Source organism: Pangasianodon hypophthalmus, chromosome 21 (genome assembly GCF_027358585.1).
Source record: "Pangasianodon hypophthalmus isolate fPanHyp1 chromosome 21, fPanHyp1.pri, whole genome shotgun sequence".
NCBI classification, from domain to species: domain Eukaryota; kingdom Metazoa; phylum Chordata; class Actinopteri; order Siluriformes; family Pangasiidae; genus Pangasianodon; species Pangasianodon hypophthalmus.
Window position 1 is genome coordinate 11,568,632 of NC_069730.1, and position 17,717 is coordinate 11,586,348.

Here is a 17,717-nt window from a genome sequence, read left to right on the forward strand (position 1 = left end):
AGAGAAAACATCGCTCCTTACAAGGTGCTGAAATGAACGGTATGAAACAGAGACCTCGGGACGCAAGTGAAAGTGAAAGTGAAACACTCAGACTGCAGGTTTCTCTTCATTTAATATTAAATAACACTGATAAAAGTGTGCCATTCAAAGCTCAGAGAGAATGATTCAAATATTTGGTGATGGTAAATTCATAAAAGATTGTCAGACAACACAAATACGAGCAGCATTTAATCGGCAGTGAACAGAAGCTGCTGTCCCGTTGGATAGCGTCCCGTCTATTGCGCAGGAACGCAGCATGATTTCTCGGCAAGTCCTGACTTCCGTGAGCTCACACGCAGCGTCTACACGAAAATCTGGGCGGGACGTAGCCTTTAAAACCTGCCGACTGCCTCTCGTCTACACTGTGGTTTGCATCTCTAGAGCAAGTGACAGCTGACCTATAAGGTAAGTTTTTGTCTGAGTGATTACTGTAAAATTTTACCTTCTAAATAGGCTGTATTATTATTAGTGATGCTTGCGAAGCAAGCATTCACTATTGTAATCTTGCATACTTATTATATATAATTATTATTATTATTATTATTATTATTATTATTATTGTTCTGGACAAAACTTAACTCGTAACTCGTCCCACACCGTTTGTCACAGACCAATGACTGAGGTGTCAAATCGTGCGGATTATTGAGGAGACGTGTGCTATGACTTTTATAAGCGATCGGGCGGACAGTGGTCGCACAATCGGACAACAACTGGCCAAAATAGGTGGCATAGGTGGGGGCCCTTGACGAAGCAGTCACTTAGGACCCGCAAATGTTCAGAAATGACCCTGATCCTACTGTAATTAACTGATGGTGCAGAGCTCATAAATTTCTTTCTTTTTATGTCATAGTAACCATGATTACTATGGCATGGTATTGCAATTCATCCTTAAGTGAGTGAATATTGTTGAGCATCTGTCTCAGTGCTGCCATCTTCTGCTACCCCGTATGCTTATCAGTCTGAGAGCCTCTGAAGCAAGATGAGGTACTATTATAGCTGGTGTTAAAAATAAACAGTATCCATGCTTGTTTTCTCACAAACCAGAAGTAGCATGCACAAACTCTGAAATACTAACTATGCTCAGTTAATATAGAGATAAGTGTACACAGCTGCACAGATTTCAGTTTTTGAACACACAAAGAAAAATATTAGAAAATAGTTCCCGTTTTCTGCTTCTTCTTTTTTTTTTTTACCTGTATAGCAGAAAACAGCTTTTTCACAAATCTCTCCAGCATGAAACGATGAATAAACAAATTAGAATTAGATGGCGTGATTGGTTACAGCATGTTCCAAGGTTTTTTTTATTTCTCTAATCAGGTTATAATTAGTTTATTTATTTGGGGTTGGTTAGCCTGACAGCCTTTTCTATTTTGGGATATTGCATGGCTTATTGCAGGGAGTGAGTGCCCTGGTTTTATGATTCAGTGCTGATTTTATACAACATTTTGTTAACTGAGTTTTAAGAACAAAATTATACAATTAATAAACTGTTAAAACGTTCCAATAATTTGAAAGTATTTGGTCCTGCTTGCTTACAGTGAATCTATGAGTTAGTGTAGCAGTGTCTAACTACTTGCTGAGGGCCACATGTGAATAAGCCCTTACTACAGAAATAATAACGTATTACAACAAGCACATAAATGTAAACCTGTGAGTTGTCTTGCAGCAAGCACTATAATCAAGAATTCAGCAGCACTGTGGCATAAAATATATGAACCATAAGAAAATGTTAGTTAGAATAAAACTGTAGCTTCCTCAGAGTTACACTGGATAAGTGCAGAACTAGTCAGCGTATTATAACAGTGAGCAGACTAGCAGTGCAGAAAACCTCAGGAGCAAACCTAGCCATGCCCACACCAGGGCCCTCCCACTAGCATCCAAGACCTGACTCTGACCCCAACAACAACAATAGAAGGAGAGCAGCCCCAGGACTGTAACAAATCACTGGTCTGCTCAGCTCCACTGGGTTTGTTGGGGGCTTAGACTGTGTTAAACCTTATCCGGATGGGATTAAATTTATATAGGGTCCCGGGGTAATTTCCTATTTTACAGGTACTCCTCTGTGACTTTGTTACCGTCCAGATCGGCCATGCTGATGTTTTTCTCAGGGCCCCCTCTGAGAAAATTACAGGCTGAATTACTTACTGTGTTTCACCATCTCAGCGGTCGTCATTGAAAAAAAAGATGTTTGACTGCTGCTACAGGCTGTATTCAGTCTTGTAGCATGCGTATCAGTGACCCTCCCCCAGATTTTAAATACATCCAAAGTCCAAAGAAATGGTAAATGAGTGCTTCTGCTATACTTTGATTATTGTTTTATTGTATTTTCTAATTGTTGCTGGAACTTTCATTCACACCAAACTGAAATAAGAGCCAGTGTTTCTTCTCTCCTCCACTGCATCTTTGGCGGTTTGGAAGCCATGTTGTGAATGGAGCGTGATCATATGACAAACGTCCACGTTCGTAGAAAATACAACCCACAAGAAACTCACTCTTGTAGTCATTTTTATTGCTATCTGGATGCGAGATTTTTATATTTTTTTTTTATCACAGAGGAGACATGAAAAAATTTATTATCAACACCCCCCTGATAAACCAATCCAATCAGAATAGGGCTTTAATCATGCTTTCATCTTAACTGACTGTTTTGTGCACTTGCAATTAAAAGACAGTTTCATTTTCAACCTATAGACTGGAGAGAACGATGTGCAGTCCAATGCCAAAACCTATTTGTTTGGTGGAAAATGTGAATGGCTCACTGAGTGTGAGTGACGGAGCCATTGAGTACCTGTCCGGGAATAATCAGCCGGTGGTGGTGGTGTCTGTGGTGGGACTCTATCGCACAGGAAAGTCTTACCTTATGAACCGCCTGGCAGGAAAACAAACAGGTGAGTTTTGTTTTTAAAGACATTTTCTCTACTTTGCAATTTGGCCAAATTGTGATGGCCTTGGTAATACTATCTTGCAGAATTGGACAGATAAGACCATTACCCAAATACAGTTTTGTGGCTTAATTTGATCAAAAAACACAAATTTTATAGAATTTGTAACTGTCTTGGACCAGTAAAGTGTGTACACGAAAGTTGCTTAATGAGCAAAATGTGAACACTTCTGTCAGCCTAAAATGTCTAGAATACCTAACTTTATTTGGTTCTCAAATAATAGTGAATGTGACTACTGTGGATGTTTTCAGGCTTTGCTCTGGGCAGCACCATTGAGTCGAAGACTAAAGGTATTTGGATGTGGTGTGTGCCACACCCCCATAAAACAGGACACACTCTGGTGCTGCTGGACACTGAGGGACTGGGGGACGTTGACAAGGTGAGGACTCAAGTGCAACATAGTACTTCCAGCTTTCTTTATTGTAAATATGTATAGTTACATTACATTTGCATATTTTCAAATTAAAAAACACAATTTGGAGTCCAAATTTCATTGGTGGTATATTTTAAAAACCTTTCTGTAATAATGACATGCTGGATGACCTGCATTCAGGGTATTTCATTTATTGTTGCCTACCTTGTTTACATTAGGGGTGTCGCAATATACCGGTATTGACAATAACCGTGATATTCAAAGCATGAAATATCGACATCGTGTTAATTTAGGGTGTGACGATATACCGGTATTGGCGATAACCACAATATTTAAAATGAACAGGACTCTTATGATAACACGACACGTAAATTCTCCAGCACCAGTGCCTGGTTGATCTCCCAGGTGTCAGTATTGCGCCTTAACGCTGACACCTGTCAAACAAGAAGAAGACGCAAAGAAGATTCTAGAGAGGATTTAATTGGATGAACATAAGACTATTACAGGAATGTGACATTAAATATTTTTAAATTATTTTTCCTGAAAGTGATGAGCTATAAAATTAAAATGAGAATATCTTCAAAACTAACTTTTGTATTTTTGTATAAATATACTACCATATTGGTGTCTATAAAGTAAGTAGAGTAGAGTAAAGTAAGTAAAGTAAGTAGTAGTAGTATCTGTAGTCAAGTTTTACTCTGTCCAAAGAGTTAGGCCTCAGTGATTAGTGTGGATGAGTATAATATTCTGTAGTACACATCTAAGTATACATAACTGTAGTGTATAATGTTTATATTGTTTTAGGGAGACTCTAAAAATGACGCTTGGATCTTCTGTCTGGCTGTTCTTCTGAGCAGCACTCTGGTCTACAACAGCCGTGGGACCATTGACAACACAGCAGTGGAAAACCTACAGTATCCTTCCTTGTAAAACACAACAACAACACAAACATATATAGAAATAGTCATTTAGTCAATGCTAAAGACCCACAGATACAGTCATGGGAAAAAGAACATACACCTTCCTTCAATCCTATGTTTTATTTATCAGGGCCAAAATAACAACTGTGTGGTCCTCACCAGCTTCTATAAACAAACATATAACCTCAGATTCCAGCAAAAAAAAAAAACATCAGATTTCAATATGTAGTCATTTTTCCCCAAAAAGTAAACCAACATTCAGAAACCAGGTGGGAAAATGTACACCCTATAATTCAGTAACATGTAGAATCACCCTAGCGACATTAACTTGAAGTAAACATTTTCTATAGGAGTTTCAGTCTCTCTCATCATTTTGGTGAAATTTTGGCTCATTCTTCTTTACAACATTGCTTCAGTTCATTGATGTTTGAGGGGATTGTTTGAGGGGATTTGTTTATTCACAGATCTCTTAAGAGCCCTCCACGGCATCTCAATGGGCTTGAGATCTGGACTTGGACCATTCCAACACCTTAACCTTTTTTCTACTTTAGCCATTCAGATGTCGTTTTGCTGGTGTGCTTGGGATCATTGTCATTTTGCGTGACCCAATTTTGGCCCAGCTTAAGCTGCTGGACAGATGGCCTCACATTTGTCTCAAGAAAATTCTGGTATAAAGTAGAGTTCATCATTGTCTCAATGACTGCATGTTTCTTAGGTCCTGTGGCTGCAAAACAAGCTCAAATCATCACCCCTCCACCACTAGTTGGTACGAGGTGTTTTGGTGATACGCTGTGTTTGGTGCTGTGCGTGATGACCAAACATCTCCACCTTGGACTCAAAAGTCCAAAGGATATTTTTCCAGAACTTTTCGGGTTTGTTAAGATGCAATTTTGCAAAACTTTTGGAGAGAAGGGGCTTTTTCCTATCCACTCTTCCATGAAAGCCACACTTGTTTGGTCTTTTTCTGATTGAGCTGACATTAACAAAAACATTTACTTTACTTACAGAGGCCGGTAGGTCACGTGATGTAGCTTTTTTTTTTTTTTCTCTGAGCATTACATGGTCTGACCTTGGACTGAATTTGCTGAAACGACCACTCCTGGGAAGACTGGCAGCTGTTTTGAAGGCTCTTCATTTGTAAACAATATTTCTCACTGTCGAATGGTGAATTTCAAATTGTTCGGAGATAGCCTTATAACCCTTCCCTTTTTTACCACCTTGTTTCTGAATGGTGGTTTATTTTTTGTGAAAAGTGACAACATATTCAAATCTGTTGTGTTTTTTTTGTTCCACCCCAGGTTATTTGTTTATTTATTGAAGTTGATGAGGCTCACACAATTGCTATTTATCTCCTGATGAATAAAAACATAGAATTGAAGGAGGGTGCACTTTCTTTTTCCCATGACTGTATTTCTCATTCAGTCATGATTCCTTAGCATGCTGCAGCTATGTCACTGAGCTTGCAGAGCAGATCAAGATCAAATCACCTGCATCCAGAGCAGCTGAGGTTGTGGAGGAGGAGGAGGAAGAAGACTCTCAGTTTGTGCAGTTTTTTCCTAACTTTATCTGGACGGTGCGTGATTTTTCACTCAAGCTGGTGATTCAGAAAAAGGGTCAAGTGACTGAAGATGAGTACCTGGATTTTGCCCTGCAGCTGAAGAAAGGTATAAATGACATTTCTGACTATATATATATATATATATATATATATATATATATATATTCAGGTCCAGAAGTATTTGGACAGTGATTTTGCCGTTATGCACCACCACAATTGATTTGAAATAAAACAATCAAAATGTGATCAAAGTGTAGACTTTCAGCTTTATTTTAAGAGGTTCCGCAAAAATATGGCATTTACCATTTAGGAATTACAGCCATTTTCAGCAAAGTACCTCCATTTTCAGGGACTCAAAGGTATTTGGACAAAGTGACATAATTGAAAATATAACTATAATTTTAATACTTGGATGAAAATCCTTTGCAGTCAGTGACTGCCTTAAGTCTGGAGTCCATGTTCTCAAAACTTAAATTCTCAAACTCAAACTCAAAGCCAGGCCTTCCCTGCAGCCACCTTCAGTTGCTGCTTGTTTGTGGGTCTTTCTGCCTTCAGTCTTGTCTTCAGGAAGTGAAAAGCATGCTCTATTGGGTTGAGATTGAAGCCATTGAAGAACATTCCATTTCCTTGCCTTCAAAAAGTCTTGAGTTGCTTTCGCAGTGTGTTTAGGGTCATTATCCACCTGCACTATGAAGCAGCGTCCCATCAGTTTTGTAGCCTTTGGCTGTATGTGAGCAGAGAGTATAGCCCTATACACCTCAGAATTCATCTTGCTACTTCTGTAAGCAGTCACATCACCAGTGAGCCCGTTCCATTGGCAGCCATACATGCCCATGCCGTAACACTGCCTTCACCATATTTGACACATGATGTGGTATACTTTGAATCGTGAGCCCTTCCTTCTTTCTCCATACTTTTCTCTTTCAATTCATTTTTATTTTTTCTCCATACTTTTCTCTTCCCATCATTCTAGTACAAGTTAATCTTGGTTTCATCAGTCCAAAGAATCTTATTCCAGAACATGGGAGGCTTTTTTAGATGTTTTCTGGCAAAGTCTAATCTGGCTTTCCTGTTCTTGAATGTTACCAGTGGTTTGCACCTTGTTGTAAACCCTCTGTATTTACATTCATGAAGGCGTCTCTTGATTGTAGATTTCGACAATGATATGCCTACCTTCTCCAGAGTATACTTGACTTCTGTTGATGTTGTGAAGGGGTTTTTCTTCACCAAGGAAAGGATTCTGCGATCATCCATTTTAGTTGTCTTCCATGGTCTTCCAGACCTTTCGATGTTGTTGAGCTCACCAGTACTTTCTTTCTTTTTAAGAATATACCTAACTGTTGATTTGGCCACACCTAAGGTTTTTGCTATATCCCTTATAGATCTATGTTTTTTTTTCAGTCTAATGATGGCCTCCTTCACTTGCATTGAGATCTCCTTGGACTTCATACTGGTAGCTCCAGTTGAACAGCTGCCAAATGCCAACTCAATACCTGATATCAACTCCAGAACTTGACTTCTGTTGATGTTGTGAAGGGGTTTTTCTTCACCAAGGAAAGGATTCTGCGATCATCCACTTTAGTTGTCTTCCATGGTCTTCCAGGCCTTTCGATGTTGTTGAGCTCACCAGTACTTTCTTTCTTTTAAGAATATACCTAACTGTTGATTTGGCCACACCTAAGGTTTTTGCTATATCCCTTATAGATCTATGTTTTTTTCAGTCTAATGATGGCCTCCTTCACTTGCATTGAGATCTCCTTGGACTTCATATTGGTAGCTCCAGTTGAACAGTTGCCAAATGCCAATAGCTATATTATCACCCAAGGACCCTCATGGAATGAGACCTTTGTTCTCCCCAGGAACACAAAGTTCACCACCCTTCACACATTCCACAGAACCCAGCTTTAACAGACTACATAAGGCTACTTTACATCTCCTATAAGGACAATGACTTTTAAGATGATGCACCATAGTTTGGAAACTTGTTGCCTCTTTTAATGTCATTCCGTATGTGTGTCATGCTTATAGCCACCAGGTCATTATGATGCTTTTTGATAGTTTAACAGGAACCATAGTGTTCGTGTGTGTATCAATAACAGCAGGTAAGTTGAGTACGATGTATTACATGCATGTTACCAAATTCCTTAACAAAGTTCTAACTTAACCTTACGCAAAGTTTGCAAAGCACATAACTCAGAGACCAGAATGTTAATTAGTGTCAGAGGAGGAGAATACAGTTTACACCCTGCCCCAAGATCCTGCTGATTGGAGCAAACACTTTGGGGTCAGCCCAACTGGAAAGGGTTAAAACCGCCTGACACAAAGGAAACTCTGAGTCTCATCCAACCCATCTTTGAGAGAGTCCAACACATCTTTGGAGTCTCATCCACTACATCTCTGCAAGAGTCTCCATCCACATCTGAAGGAAGTCTCATCAACCAAGAGCTTTAGAAGTTCATCACGAGGAGATCACGCTTGCTCCGAGACTCCGCATCCAGACTGGTTCTTGCAAAGCCTCCAACTCTTGCCTTCGCACCGCTGTGAACCATTCTTCAAAGTTTTGCAACCCGCCTACGAGACTCCGCCGGGTTCGCGCCTCACTCTGTTTATCTTCCTCATTGGTCTTTCGAGACGCTACATAAGGCCAACCAGACCGCCGACCAATCAACATCGCCGGAAAAGCCTTCCAAACAACAACGCAACGAGGGAATCCCTGGCAACACAAACGCACGTATAGTACCTCCAGATTCTCGCTGAACTGGTGCATTTAATACAAGTTTAAAGCCCTTCTAAACAAAGCGAATGTTAAATCAAACTCATAAGTTGATGGTTCGTTCAGGTCATGGTCTGAGAAACTGCTAGAAACTTGGAATTTCATTCACTCTCGTTTCAAAGCCATTTTCACCCCTGTTTACGTGTGTGTGTGTGTGTGTGTGTGTGTGTGTTAGATTAGTTTCTGTGTTTTAGAATAGTAAATAGTAGATTAGTTTCTGTGTTTTAGAATAGAAAGTCTCGTCTGATTTTTAAAGGCCAGTGTCTTGTGTCTCCTTCAAATTTATTGCCTTAAACTGCCGATCTTGTTACTTTGCTCTTAATATAGTGTTTCACTATATTTAGGATATTATTGCCGGTGGCCACGGAGGTAATATCCCATACGCAATTAATAAATACTCATTTCAACTTATCGCTGGACGAATAGTTGATCAACTATTAAAATATTAAGTTTACAAATTTCCCCTTCTGAGCTGATCTGCGAATCTCGTACATATATTGGTGGAGAATACATCAGCTTAATCTAAATGAGCTAAAATTCCTTACACAGTCAATTGTCCAAATACTTCCAGACCAAACTGTATTATACATACATATATATATATATATATATATATAAATGCTTACTTTAAATAGTAGGACAACAGTACTTTAATTGCAATATTACACAGATGAGCATTTTATTGCATTTTGAATTGTGTAAGTGTATTGTTCTGTAAAAGTAACTTTTTCACTGGGATGTGAAAAGCTGCCCTAAACTCTTATTTGATTTAGTTATTGACATCAATAGTACAAAAAATTTTTTCTTCTGCACTGCAGGTCTTAATAAGAAGGACACGAACTACAATCTTCCGAGGCAGTGTATTCGAAACTATTTTCCAACACGCAAGTGCTTTGTTTTCCCGTTTCCTGCCTCCCAGGACAAAATAGTGCAGCTCGAGAGCCTGGATGAGAGTGAAATTTGTCCCAAATTTCTGAATGTCACACACAGCTTCTGTGACTATGTCTTTGCTGCAAGCAAAGTTAAAACAGTTAAAGGAGGATACAGAGTCACAGGGAGGAGTGAGCACTACATTATTTCTCCCTTAATATTATTTTTCTCTATAAAACATTTCGATACATAGATTTGTTACTTTCTGTGCTGTAACTTTGTGCATGTGTGTGTGTGTTGACAGTGTTTGGTCACCTAGTGCAGTCGTATGTGGAGACGATCTCTAGTGGAAAAGTCCCTTGTCTGGAGAATGCTGTGGTTGTAATGGCAAGGATAGAAAACGAGGCAGCTGTGCAGGAGGGGCTTAAGCTGTACCAGAGCGAGATGGAACAGGTTACAAACATTAACACACATACACAAACACACACACACACACACACACACACAAGGGACGTAACCAAATATGAATACAGATATGAATAGGAGGCACTTTTCTTAAAGAAAGCTGTGTGCCTTGGGGGATTGGTGATGCAACAAAAAAGCTGTGCAAGAGCGAGATTTTCCTTTCATGTGGGTGCTAGCAAACTGTCACATGTGAAGCTTGTGGGACAAACAGACCACGTTCTTTAACCTGAACATATGACACTGCATTTGCAGCACCGTTAGTAACTGGCTGGTCTGAGTCATTGTGGTTTTAATTAGGCTACTAGTTTATTTTAACTTAATTTATTAAAAAAAATACTGGGAACAGGTACAAATAAAAATAAACATTGCAGTCTCGCATGAATCTATAGTTGAAACTAATTACGAATTTGCGTGAGTTGAGTAACTGTGGTTGAGGAACTGTCAGAGCCAGAATTCACACATCATGCTGACAGTGCTGCCATTTCTACCTTTTTTTTTCACTGTTACCAGTGCATACAGTGGTATGGTTCATATTTAATTTAAAAAAATAAAAAAAGACTTTAGATTTTTGCCCACTTTGGCTTTAAATCATATTTACAGATTCAGATTCTAAACAGATACAGTTAGAGACACAGATAGTGCGTTGTGTTACACACACACCTTTAACATAAACCTTCGACATATATAGCTATATTATTACATAAATTTCCAGCAGATCAGCATGGAATATTTATGTATATATAAAATTGTGTGTATGTATATGTAAAAAATAAGAGTTTCTGTAAAATATTAGTATGAAGATATGTCCCTTGTCCCTGAACCAAAGCCTAATCCTAAACATGCCCGTGACACAAAATCTAATCCTAATTCAAATGTTAATGCAGGTGAAGAGTTTGTTTCCAGTCAGTTCGAGTGTAATTTCTGCTGAACACCAGAAGATAAGCAAAATGGCCAACACTGAGTTTATGAAGCGCTCCTTTAAAGATGAAGAAGGCGAATACTTCAAGAAACTGATAGTACGTTTTGTTCACACACACACACACTCACACACTCGATTCTGAGCTCAGGTAAGTAATAGAACACTTTGAGAGAAATATGTTTTAACTAGATAGGTAATATGTAATTCATAAGCTTCAAGATAGTTTGAAGTTGAAAGACAGAAAGAAAGACAGACAGACAGTTACTTGTACAAAGATGATAAATATAGTGATACATGTAGAAAGACAGATGGAGTGAGAGAGTGATACAGGTAGATAGATGGAGAGAGAGCGTTATTACTAGAAAAACAGAAAGAGTGAGCGAGTGATACAGGTAGATTGATAGAAAGAAATAGATAGATTGTTACTAGTAAATAGATAGATGGAGAGAATGGTTGAAAGATAAATGTAGAGACAGACTGATATGTAGATAGATAGAGAGCGTTTTAGTGTTTGAAAGACAGATGGAGTGAGAGAGTGATACAGATAGATAGGTAGAAAAAAATATGGAGAGAGAGAGAGAGAGAGAGTGAGAGAGAGAGCTACTGGTACATTGATAGAGAGATGGATGAAGTGAGAGCCTCTGTTACAGGTACATTGACAGAGTGAGAGGGAGAGAAAAGGGGCTTCAGGACTTGTACACACAGTTTTGTGTGTGTGTGAGTTTTGACAGTTGGCACACTAAGTCAGAACAGATTGAAGGTCTGTGGTGAGTTTGGTGCATGTAGCTTGAAACTCTAGGAGGAGTAGTGTTTAGAAATTCTGGGTCTCAGAATAATAATAATAACTAAAATTTACATTTTCTGAAGAAAATGAGAGTGGTGCTTGCCCATGCAAAATTTGATGCTGACATGCAGCTGCACACGCCAGTCAGTAGGGGGAGCTACATGTGTGTGTACGTGTTTGTGGAAGCATAACTAATAAGACTAATAATATTGGTAACTGTGATTAATGGACCAAGTGCATGTGACACACATGCGACGTCACCAGAACCCCCATGACACAATTCGACTTATCATGTCTATGTTGCCTTAGTTTTGTGATTTCACTTGCACGTGCACGTGACGTCACTAAGATATCCATACTGCAATTCTCCTCAGTCGGCCAAGCATTTTTATATGTCATATGTCAGTATACCAGTATTTTTGTGATTACACTCAGTTTAATGGTTGATATGCACGTGATGTTATTAGAATACCCATAATGCAATTCTTCTCATTGAACTAAGCAGTTTGATGCATCACATGTCTATGGTGTGTTATTTTTGTGATTCCACTTATTTTGGGGGCTAAAGTGCGCGCGACATGCATGTGACGTCACTAAAATACCAATAATTCAGTTCTCCTCAGTCCGCCAAGCATTTTTATATGTCATACAGTACTGTGCAAAAGTCTTAGGCACACGCAAGAAATGCTGTAGAGCAAAGATGCCTTCAAAAATAATGAAATTAAATGTTTCTACATTAAAAATAAAATACTATAAAGAGCAGTAAACAGTAATAAATGAAACAAAGTCAATATTTGGTGTGACGATCCTACACTTTAGAAAAAAAATAGTAGTCTCAGGTACAATTTGTGCAGTTTTATAAGGAATTTAGCTGTAAGTGTTACTGAGCATCTTGCAGAACCAGCCACAGTTCTTCTGGAGACTTTGACTGTCATACTTGCTTCTTATTTTTGCAATAAAACCCAGCAGCCTTCATTATGTTTTTTGTCTGAAAAGTGTCTCTTATGTAATATGCTGTTTTCTTTACTGACATCCAAACATTTTTCTGTAACATTTCATTTTGTGCTGGAAAACTAATGTTTGGAATTCTAAACTGTTTTTGTACTGAATCAATAATGTAGAAGTCATAAAATAAAAATCTATAACAAAGTTTGTACTAAAAAAGATAGGGTGCCTAAGAATTTTGCACAGTACTGTATGTCTATGTTCCAATGTTTTTGTGATTACACTCAGTTTCAGGATCTTAAGGTCTTGTTTGTGTGTAAATTAGAATGAACATTCTGTCAATGTAAGTCTACGGGATTTTTTTTGGCCGATTTTTTGTCCATTGAACATCGTAAGTCTGATCGCTTATAAAATTCATAGCACACCTCTCCTCAATAAGACGGTCGATTTGAGCCCTCATTCATGACCGTAGCACAAATGGTGTGGGATGAGTTATGCGCCATAGTTTTGTTCATAACAATAATAATAATAATAAGTATGTGAGATAACAATAGTGATACTTTGCTATGCAAGCACCACTAATAATAATAAGCTTAAACAACAGAACAGAATGTTGACCTTATCAAGCCAACATAATTATATGTACTACTCTCTAGGTGTGAAAATGACTTCAGTAGTTGAATGCAAAGTAGAGGACCAGTTTATCTATGTTTGTTGTTTTTATTATTATTATTATTATTATTATTATTATTATTATTATAAAATCAGGCCAATATGTCTAGAATACCAAACTTTATTTGCCCAGTATATTTTTGATTATTGCATTTCTGAATGTGTTTGTATTTACTGTGATTTCAGGTGGCAGTAGATAAGCATTATGCTGAGCTACTTGCTCAGAACATGGAGGTATCAGAACAGAAGTGCCAGAAGATTCTGTCTGATCTATATGAGGAGATAAATGTGCATATGCAGCAGGGGGAGTATGCAAAGCCTGGAGGATATAAGCTGTATTGCACACACAGAGACAACGTCATTGCCCAGTACCACGGCCAGCCCAACAAGGGAATCCAGGTAAGAAACACGGCCTAAACATATCTATCTATCTATCTATCTATCTATCTATCTATCTATCTCTCTCTCTCTCTCTCTACATATATATATATATATATATATATATATATATATATATATATATATATATATATATATATATATGTAGAGAGAGAGAGAGATAGATAGATAGATAGATAGATAGTATATATATATATACTGCTCATTTATGCAGTTATCCTATCAGCCAATCATGCAGCAGCACAATACATAAAATCATGCAGATACAGGTCAGCAGCTTCAGTTAATGTTCACATCAGAATGGGGAAAAATGTGATCTCTGTGACTTTAACCGTTCCATGGTATCATTTGCACAGACTCCCCGAAACTGGACAGTTGAACACTGGAAAAAGACCAGATGATTTTTTTTCTAATCTTCATCCGTCCAGTTTGGGTGAGCCTGTGCCCATGACAGTCTCAAATTTCTGTTCTTGGATGACAGGAGTGGAACCCAATGTGGTCTTCTGCTGTAGCCCATGCATCTCAAGGTTCGATGTTCTGTGCATGTTGAGATACTTTTAGGCTCACCACAGTTGTAAAGAGTGAGTGTATGAGTTACTATATCCTTCCTGGCAGCTTGAACCAATCCCACGAGATCAGTTTCTGAAATACTGAAATAGTCCAGCCCATCTGGTACCAACAACCATGCCATGATTAAAGTCACAGAGATCACACTTTTCTTAATTCTGATGTTTGATGTGAACTTCCTGAGCTCTTGACCTGTATCTACATGATATTATGCATTGTACTGCTGCCACATGATTGGCTGAATTGATAACTGCATGAATGTGCAGGTGTACAGGTTTATATATATAGTGTGTGTATGTATATATATATATATATATATATATATATATATATATATATATATATATATATGCATTTTTTTTCTGCCACCTCCACAGCAGTGGCAGCAAAAAAAAAAAAATCAAAAGAGGGCTCCAGTTCCTCACGAATACAGGCCTCCATTACTGTGTGTGTTTTCTCTGTGTGTTTCTTTCTCTCTCTCACTCTCTGTCTATCTCTCTCTCTGTATGTGTGTGTGTGTGTGTGCATGGGCATGTTTTCTCTCTGAAGGCTGAGGAGGTGTTGCAGCAGTTTCTGAATGCAAAAAGTATTGAGGCAAAAGTAATTCTCCAGACTGATGAACAACTGACTGAAAGTGAGAAAAAGATTCAAGGTAAGCTGGGCATAACCATATCACTGATAGCGTGATATATTAAAATATCACATTATTAATATATTAATTTTATAGGAAAGAAACTGTAATTGATATTACCCAACTACATAAAGGGACACTCTGACCAAAATAAAAAAAATTTAAAAATCAATAAATTTATTAGAAACATGCTTACTCACATCTTACGTCAATAACACAGCGGGGTCTATAGCGAGACTTCCTGGTTTGAATACTGGAAAAGGCCCTCTGGAATATGTATCTTGGAGGTGAACATGAAATTAGAAAGACTACAATGGTTAATCTGTGGATATTTGGGTAGGGGAGAATGGAGGGTGGTGCTCACTAGATAATGTTAAGGGAAGCCAGATGTCTAGCTCTCTACTGCTAATAAGCAATCACTTTGCTTTGTAAGTAAATTATCGTGATAGAGTAAATGGATTACTCAAGAAACAGAAAGGACTCAATGGATAAAGATTTTTTTGAGTTACTGTTACACATAGTGACATCCAACCATAAATGCTTGAGCCAGAATATACAAAAGAAGAACTGCCCCAGCAAGAAGAGCAACAGGAGGCCAGCAGAGAGCAACTATAGGTCTTTCAAAATTACACTGAGCCAAATAACTGAAGTTAGCAACAAAACAAGTAGGGGTTTCCAATGGATAAATTACAGATTTGCACATTGCATGCTGGCTATCGTAGTTTTGCTACATCGATGTGCGAAAATAGGACACTGATTCAAAATCATGAATTCTGTTAAAACACTGACACTGTCCGATACAATAATCTGCAAGACAATACTACAAATCATGAATGCATATTAATAAAATATATTAATAAAATTGATAAAATAATTTTTCTATATTTTTTAAAGTATAGAGTTTTCTATACTTTCAATTCTTTACTCTGTCTTTCTCTTTCTTTATCTTTTCATTATGATGCACAGAGGAGAAAGAACAAGCAGCTCTGTTACAGCAGCAGTGTAAAGTAGAACAGGAGAAAAAGATGGAGCTGGAACAACTGATGCATGAGCAAAAAGTGCACCATGAGCAACGGCTAGAGCAGGTGATGAGGAAGTTTGAGGAGGAAAAGTTGCAGCAGCAGGAGGAGCTGGACATAGCGCTGGAGAGCAAACTGAATGAACAGAAACAACTCTTGCAGAATGGGTTTGAAGAGAGAGCCAAGCTGATGGAGCTGGAGATTGAGCAACTTAAAAAAGAAAAGGATAAACAATCTGGCAGTATTTTTAAAGATTGTATCATGCCACTCCTAGACATTGTCAAAGATGTGTTCTCCACAATCCTTCATTATAAAATGATGACGAAAACCCCGGTACATCCATAATTAACTTGTAATTTATGGAGATATTTCCATGCCAGAGTGAAAAGCAATTGTGCCAGTGAAAGAATATGAAATTTTATTAGTTAAAATTATATATTAATTAGATCTTAAGAAATTCGATGACTCCCAGGTCCTGGTGTGAGCTTTTATTCATTTTTATTCATTATCATTTTTATCATGTATCATTATGAATTCTGAAGAATCTTGATGATATAAGTTCTCTAGAGTGCAGTAGGAATGAAGAAACAAAGAACCTCTAAGCCTCAGTGTGGAACTCATGAAGGTGAAATGCAATGTTACTACAATGTAACATTCACTTCTGACATGAAGTCAGAATTCATGTCTTCTTATACCTGCAAATTGTTTTGCAACTAAGTGATGTAAGAGCAGTGAAGTGAAGCTTTTGCATCTTATCCACATGTCCTAAATGAAAAACAGTACTGTTTCTGTATTGCATCTCGAGTCCTTTCAATGCTTTGATTGCTTTTCCGTTATAACTGGAATTGCACCGTGAAATGCAGTGTAGTGGCAAGGATTGCTTTTCAAGCTGGATCACATTCACTTCTGACACAGTTGTTGTGAGTAGTTAACTATTAATCATAATGCTATGTGGTGCATTGTTAAAACTGATATTGACCTTTAATGATATTATACCAAAAGACTTTTGAAAGCTTGATTCTAATTGGTTAGATGGTGTTGATTAATTTCTATATATTTTATATATTTTATATTTTAACAGCTGAGCTTATACAGTAGTTACTGAAGGGTATTAATGAGCTTGTTATGCTAATGTTGCTATAGTAACAACTTGTATGGCAGACGCTCCACATAAAATGTTTTCTGTAACAAATCTGTGTAATCTTTGATTTGGTGAAGTTTTTCTGTATGTTTTTTTGCAGTTATTTAGCATTTTTGGAAGGGTTCTCTAGTGGCTGCAATTTGTGACAGTCAGAGGTAAATCTGTAACTTTTTTCCCCGTATGAGTCCACATGACAGAGGGCTTTGTGGTTTCTCTGTAACATGACAAGCTGTCTTGTTAACTTCAAGAGAAAGGGGGGGAAAAGAGAGGGAACCACTATTTACAGCAACTATACCATAATTGAGCACAGGAACTAACTTGTTTCACTGTGTTGTACAACAGTAAATGTAACTATAAACAAAAATGTATGATGTCATTCTTTAATTCTTAAAATTCTCAAGTGTCTCAATTGTCTCAATGGCAAACTACTGTGGCATAAGAGGATACTTTGGGATGTTCTGTTATTGGAAAATAAGTAATACGGGATGGTAGATATTTCATGTCGTGCTATTTCATTATTATAACAGCATGTCCCACCATGTTTTATTAATTACCTAGGGGCTGAAAATCACTGAATGATTCAAATAATGACTTACAGTTTAAATAATATTTCAAGGCCAGTGTGCCAAGCATGAATTACAAAAGAAAGATACATACAGTATATACCTTGAGGTCACAATAACATTTTAACCACTATAAC

At 37.8% G+C, this 17,717-nt stretch overlaps 1 protein-coding gene across 1 annotated transcript; it reads left to right on the forward strand.

The window, feature by feature from the left end:
• Positions 1-293: 293 nt before the first annotated feature.
• LOC117599968 (guanylate-binding protein 1) lies at positions 294-17,381 on the forward strand. Its single transcript, XM_034314684.2, has 11 exons — positions 294-444; positions 2,731-2,927; positions 3,233-3,360; positions 4,159-4,268; positions 5,721-5,938; positions 9,424-9,666; positions 9,780-9,928; positions 10,825-10,956; positions 13,447-13,659; positions 14,776-14,878; positions 15,824-17,381. The coding sequence occupies exons 2-11, from the start codon at positions 2,744-2,746 to the stop codon at positions 16,219-16,221; spliced, it is 1,878 nt and encodes a 625-aa protein (XP_034170575.2). The 5' UTR covers positions 294-444; positions 2,731-2,743; the 3' UTR covers positions 16,222-17,381.
• Positions 17,382-17,717: the final 336 nt, after the last annotated feature.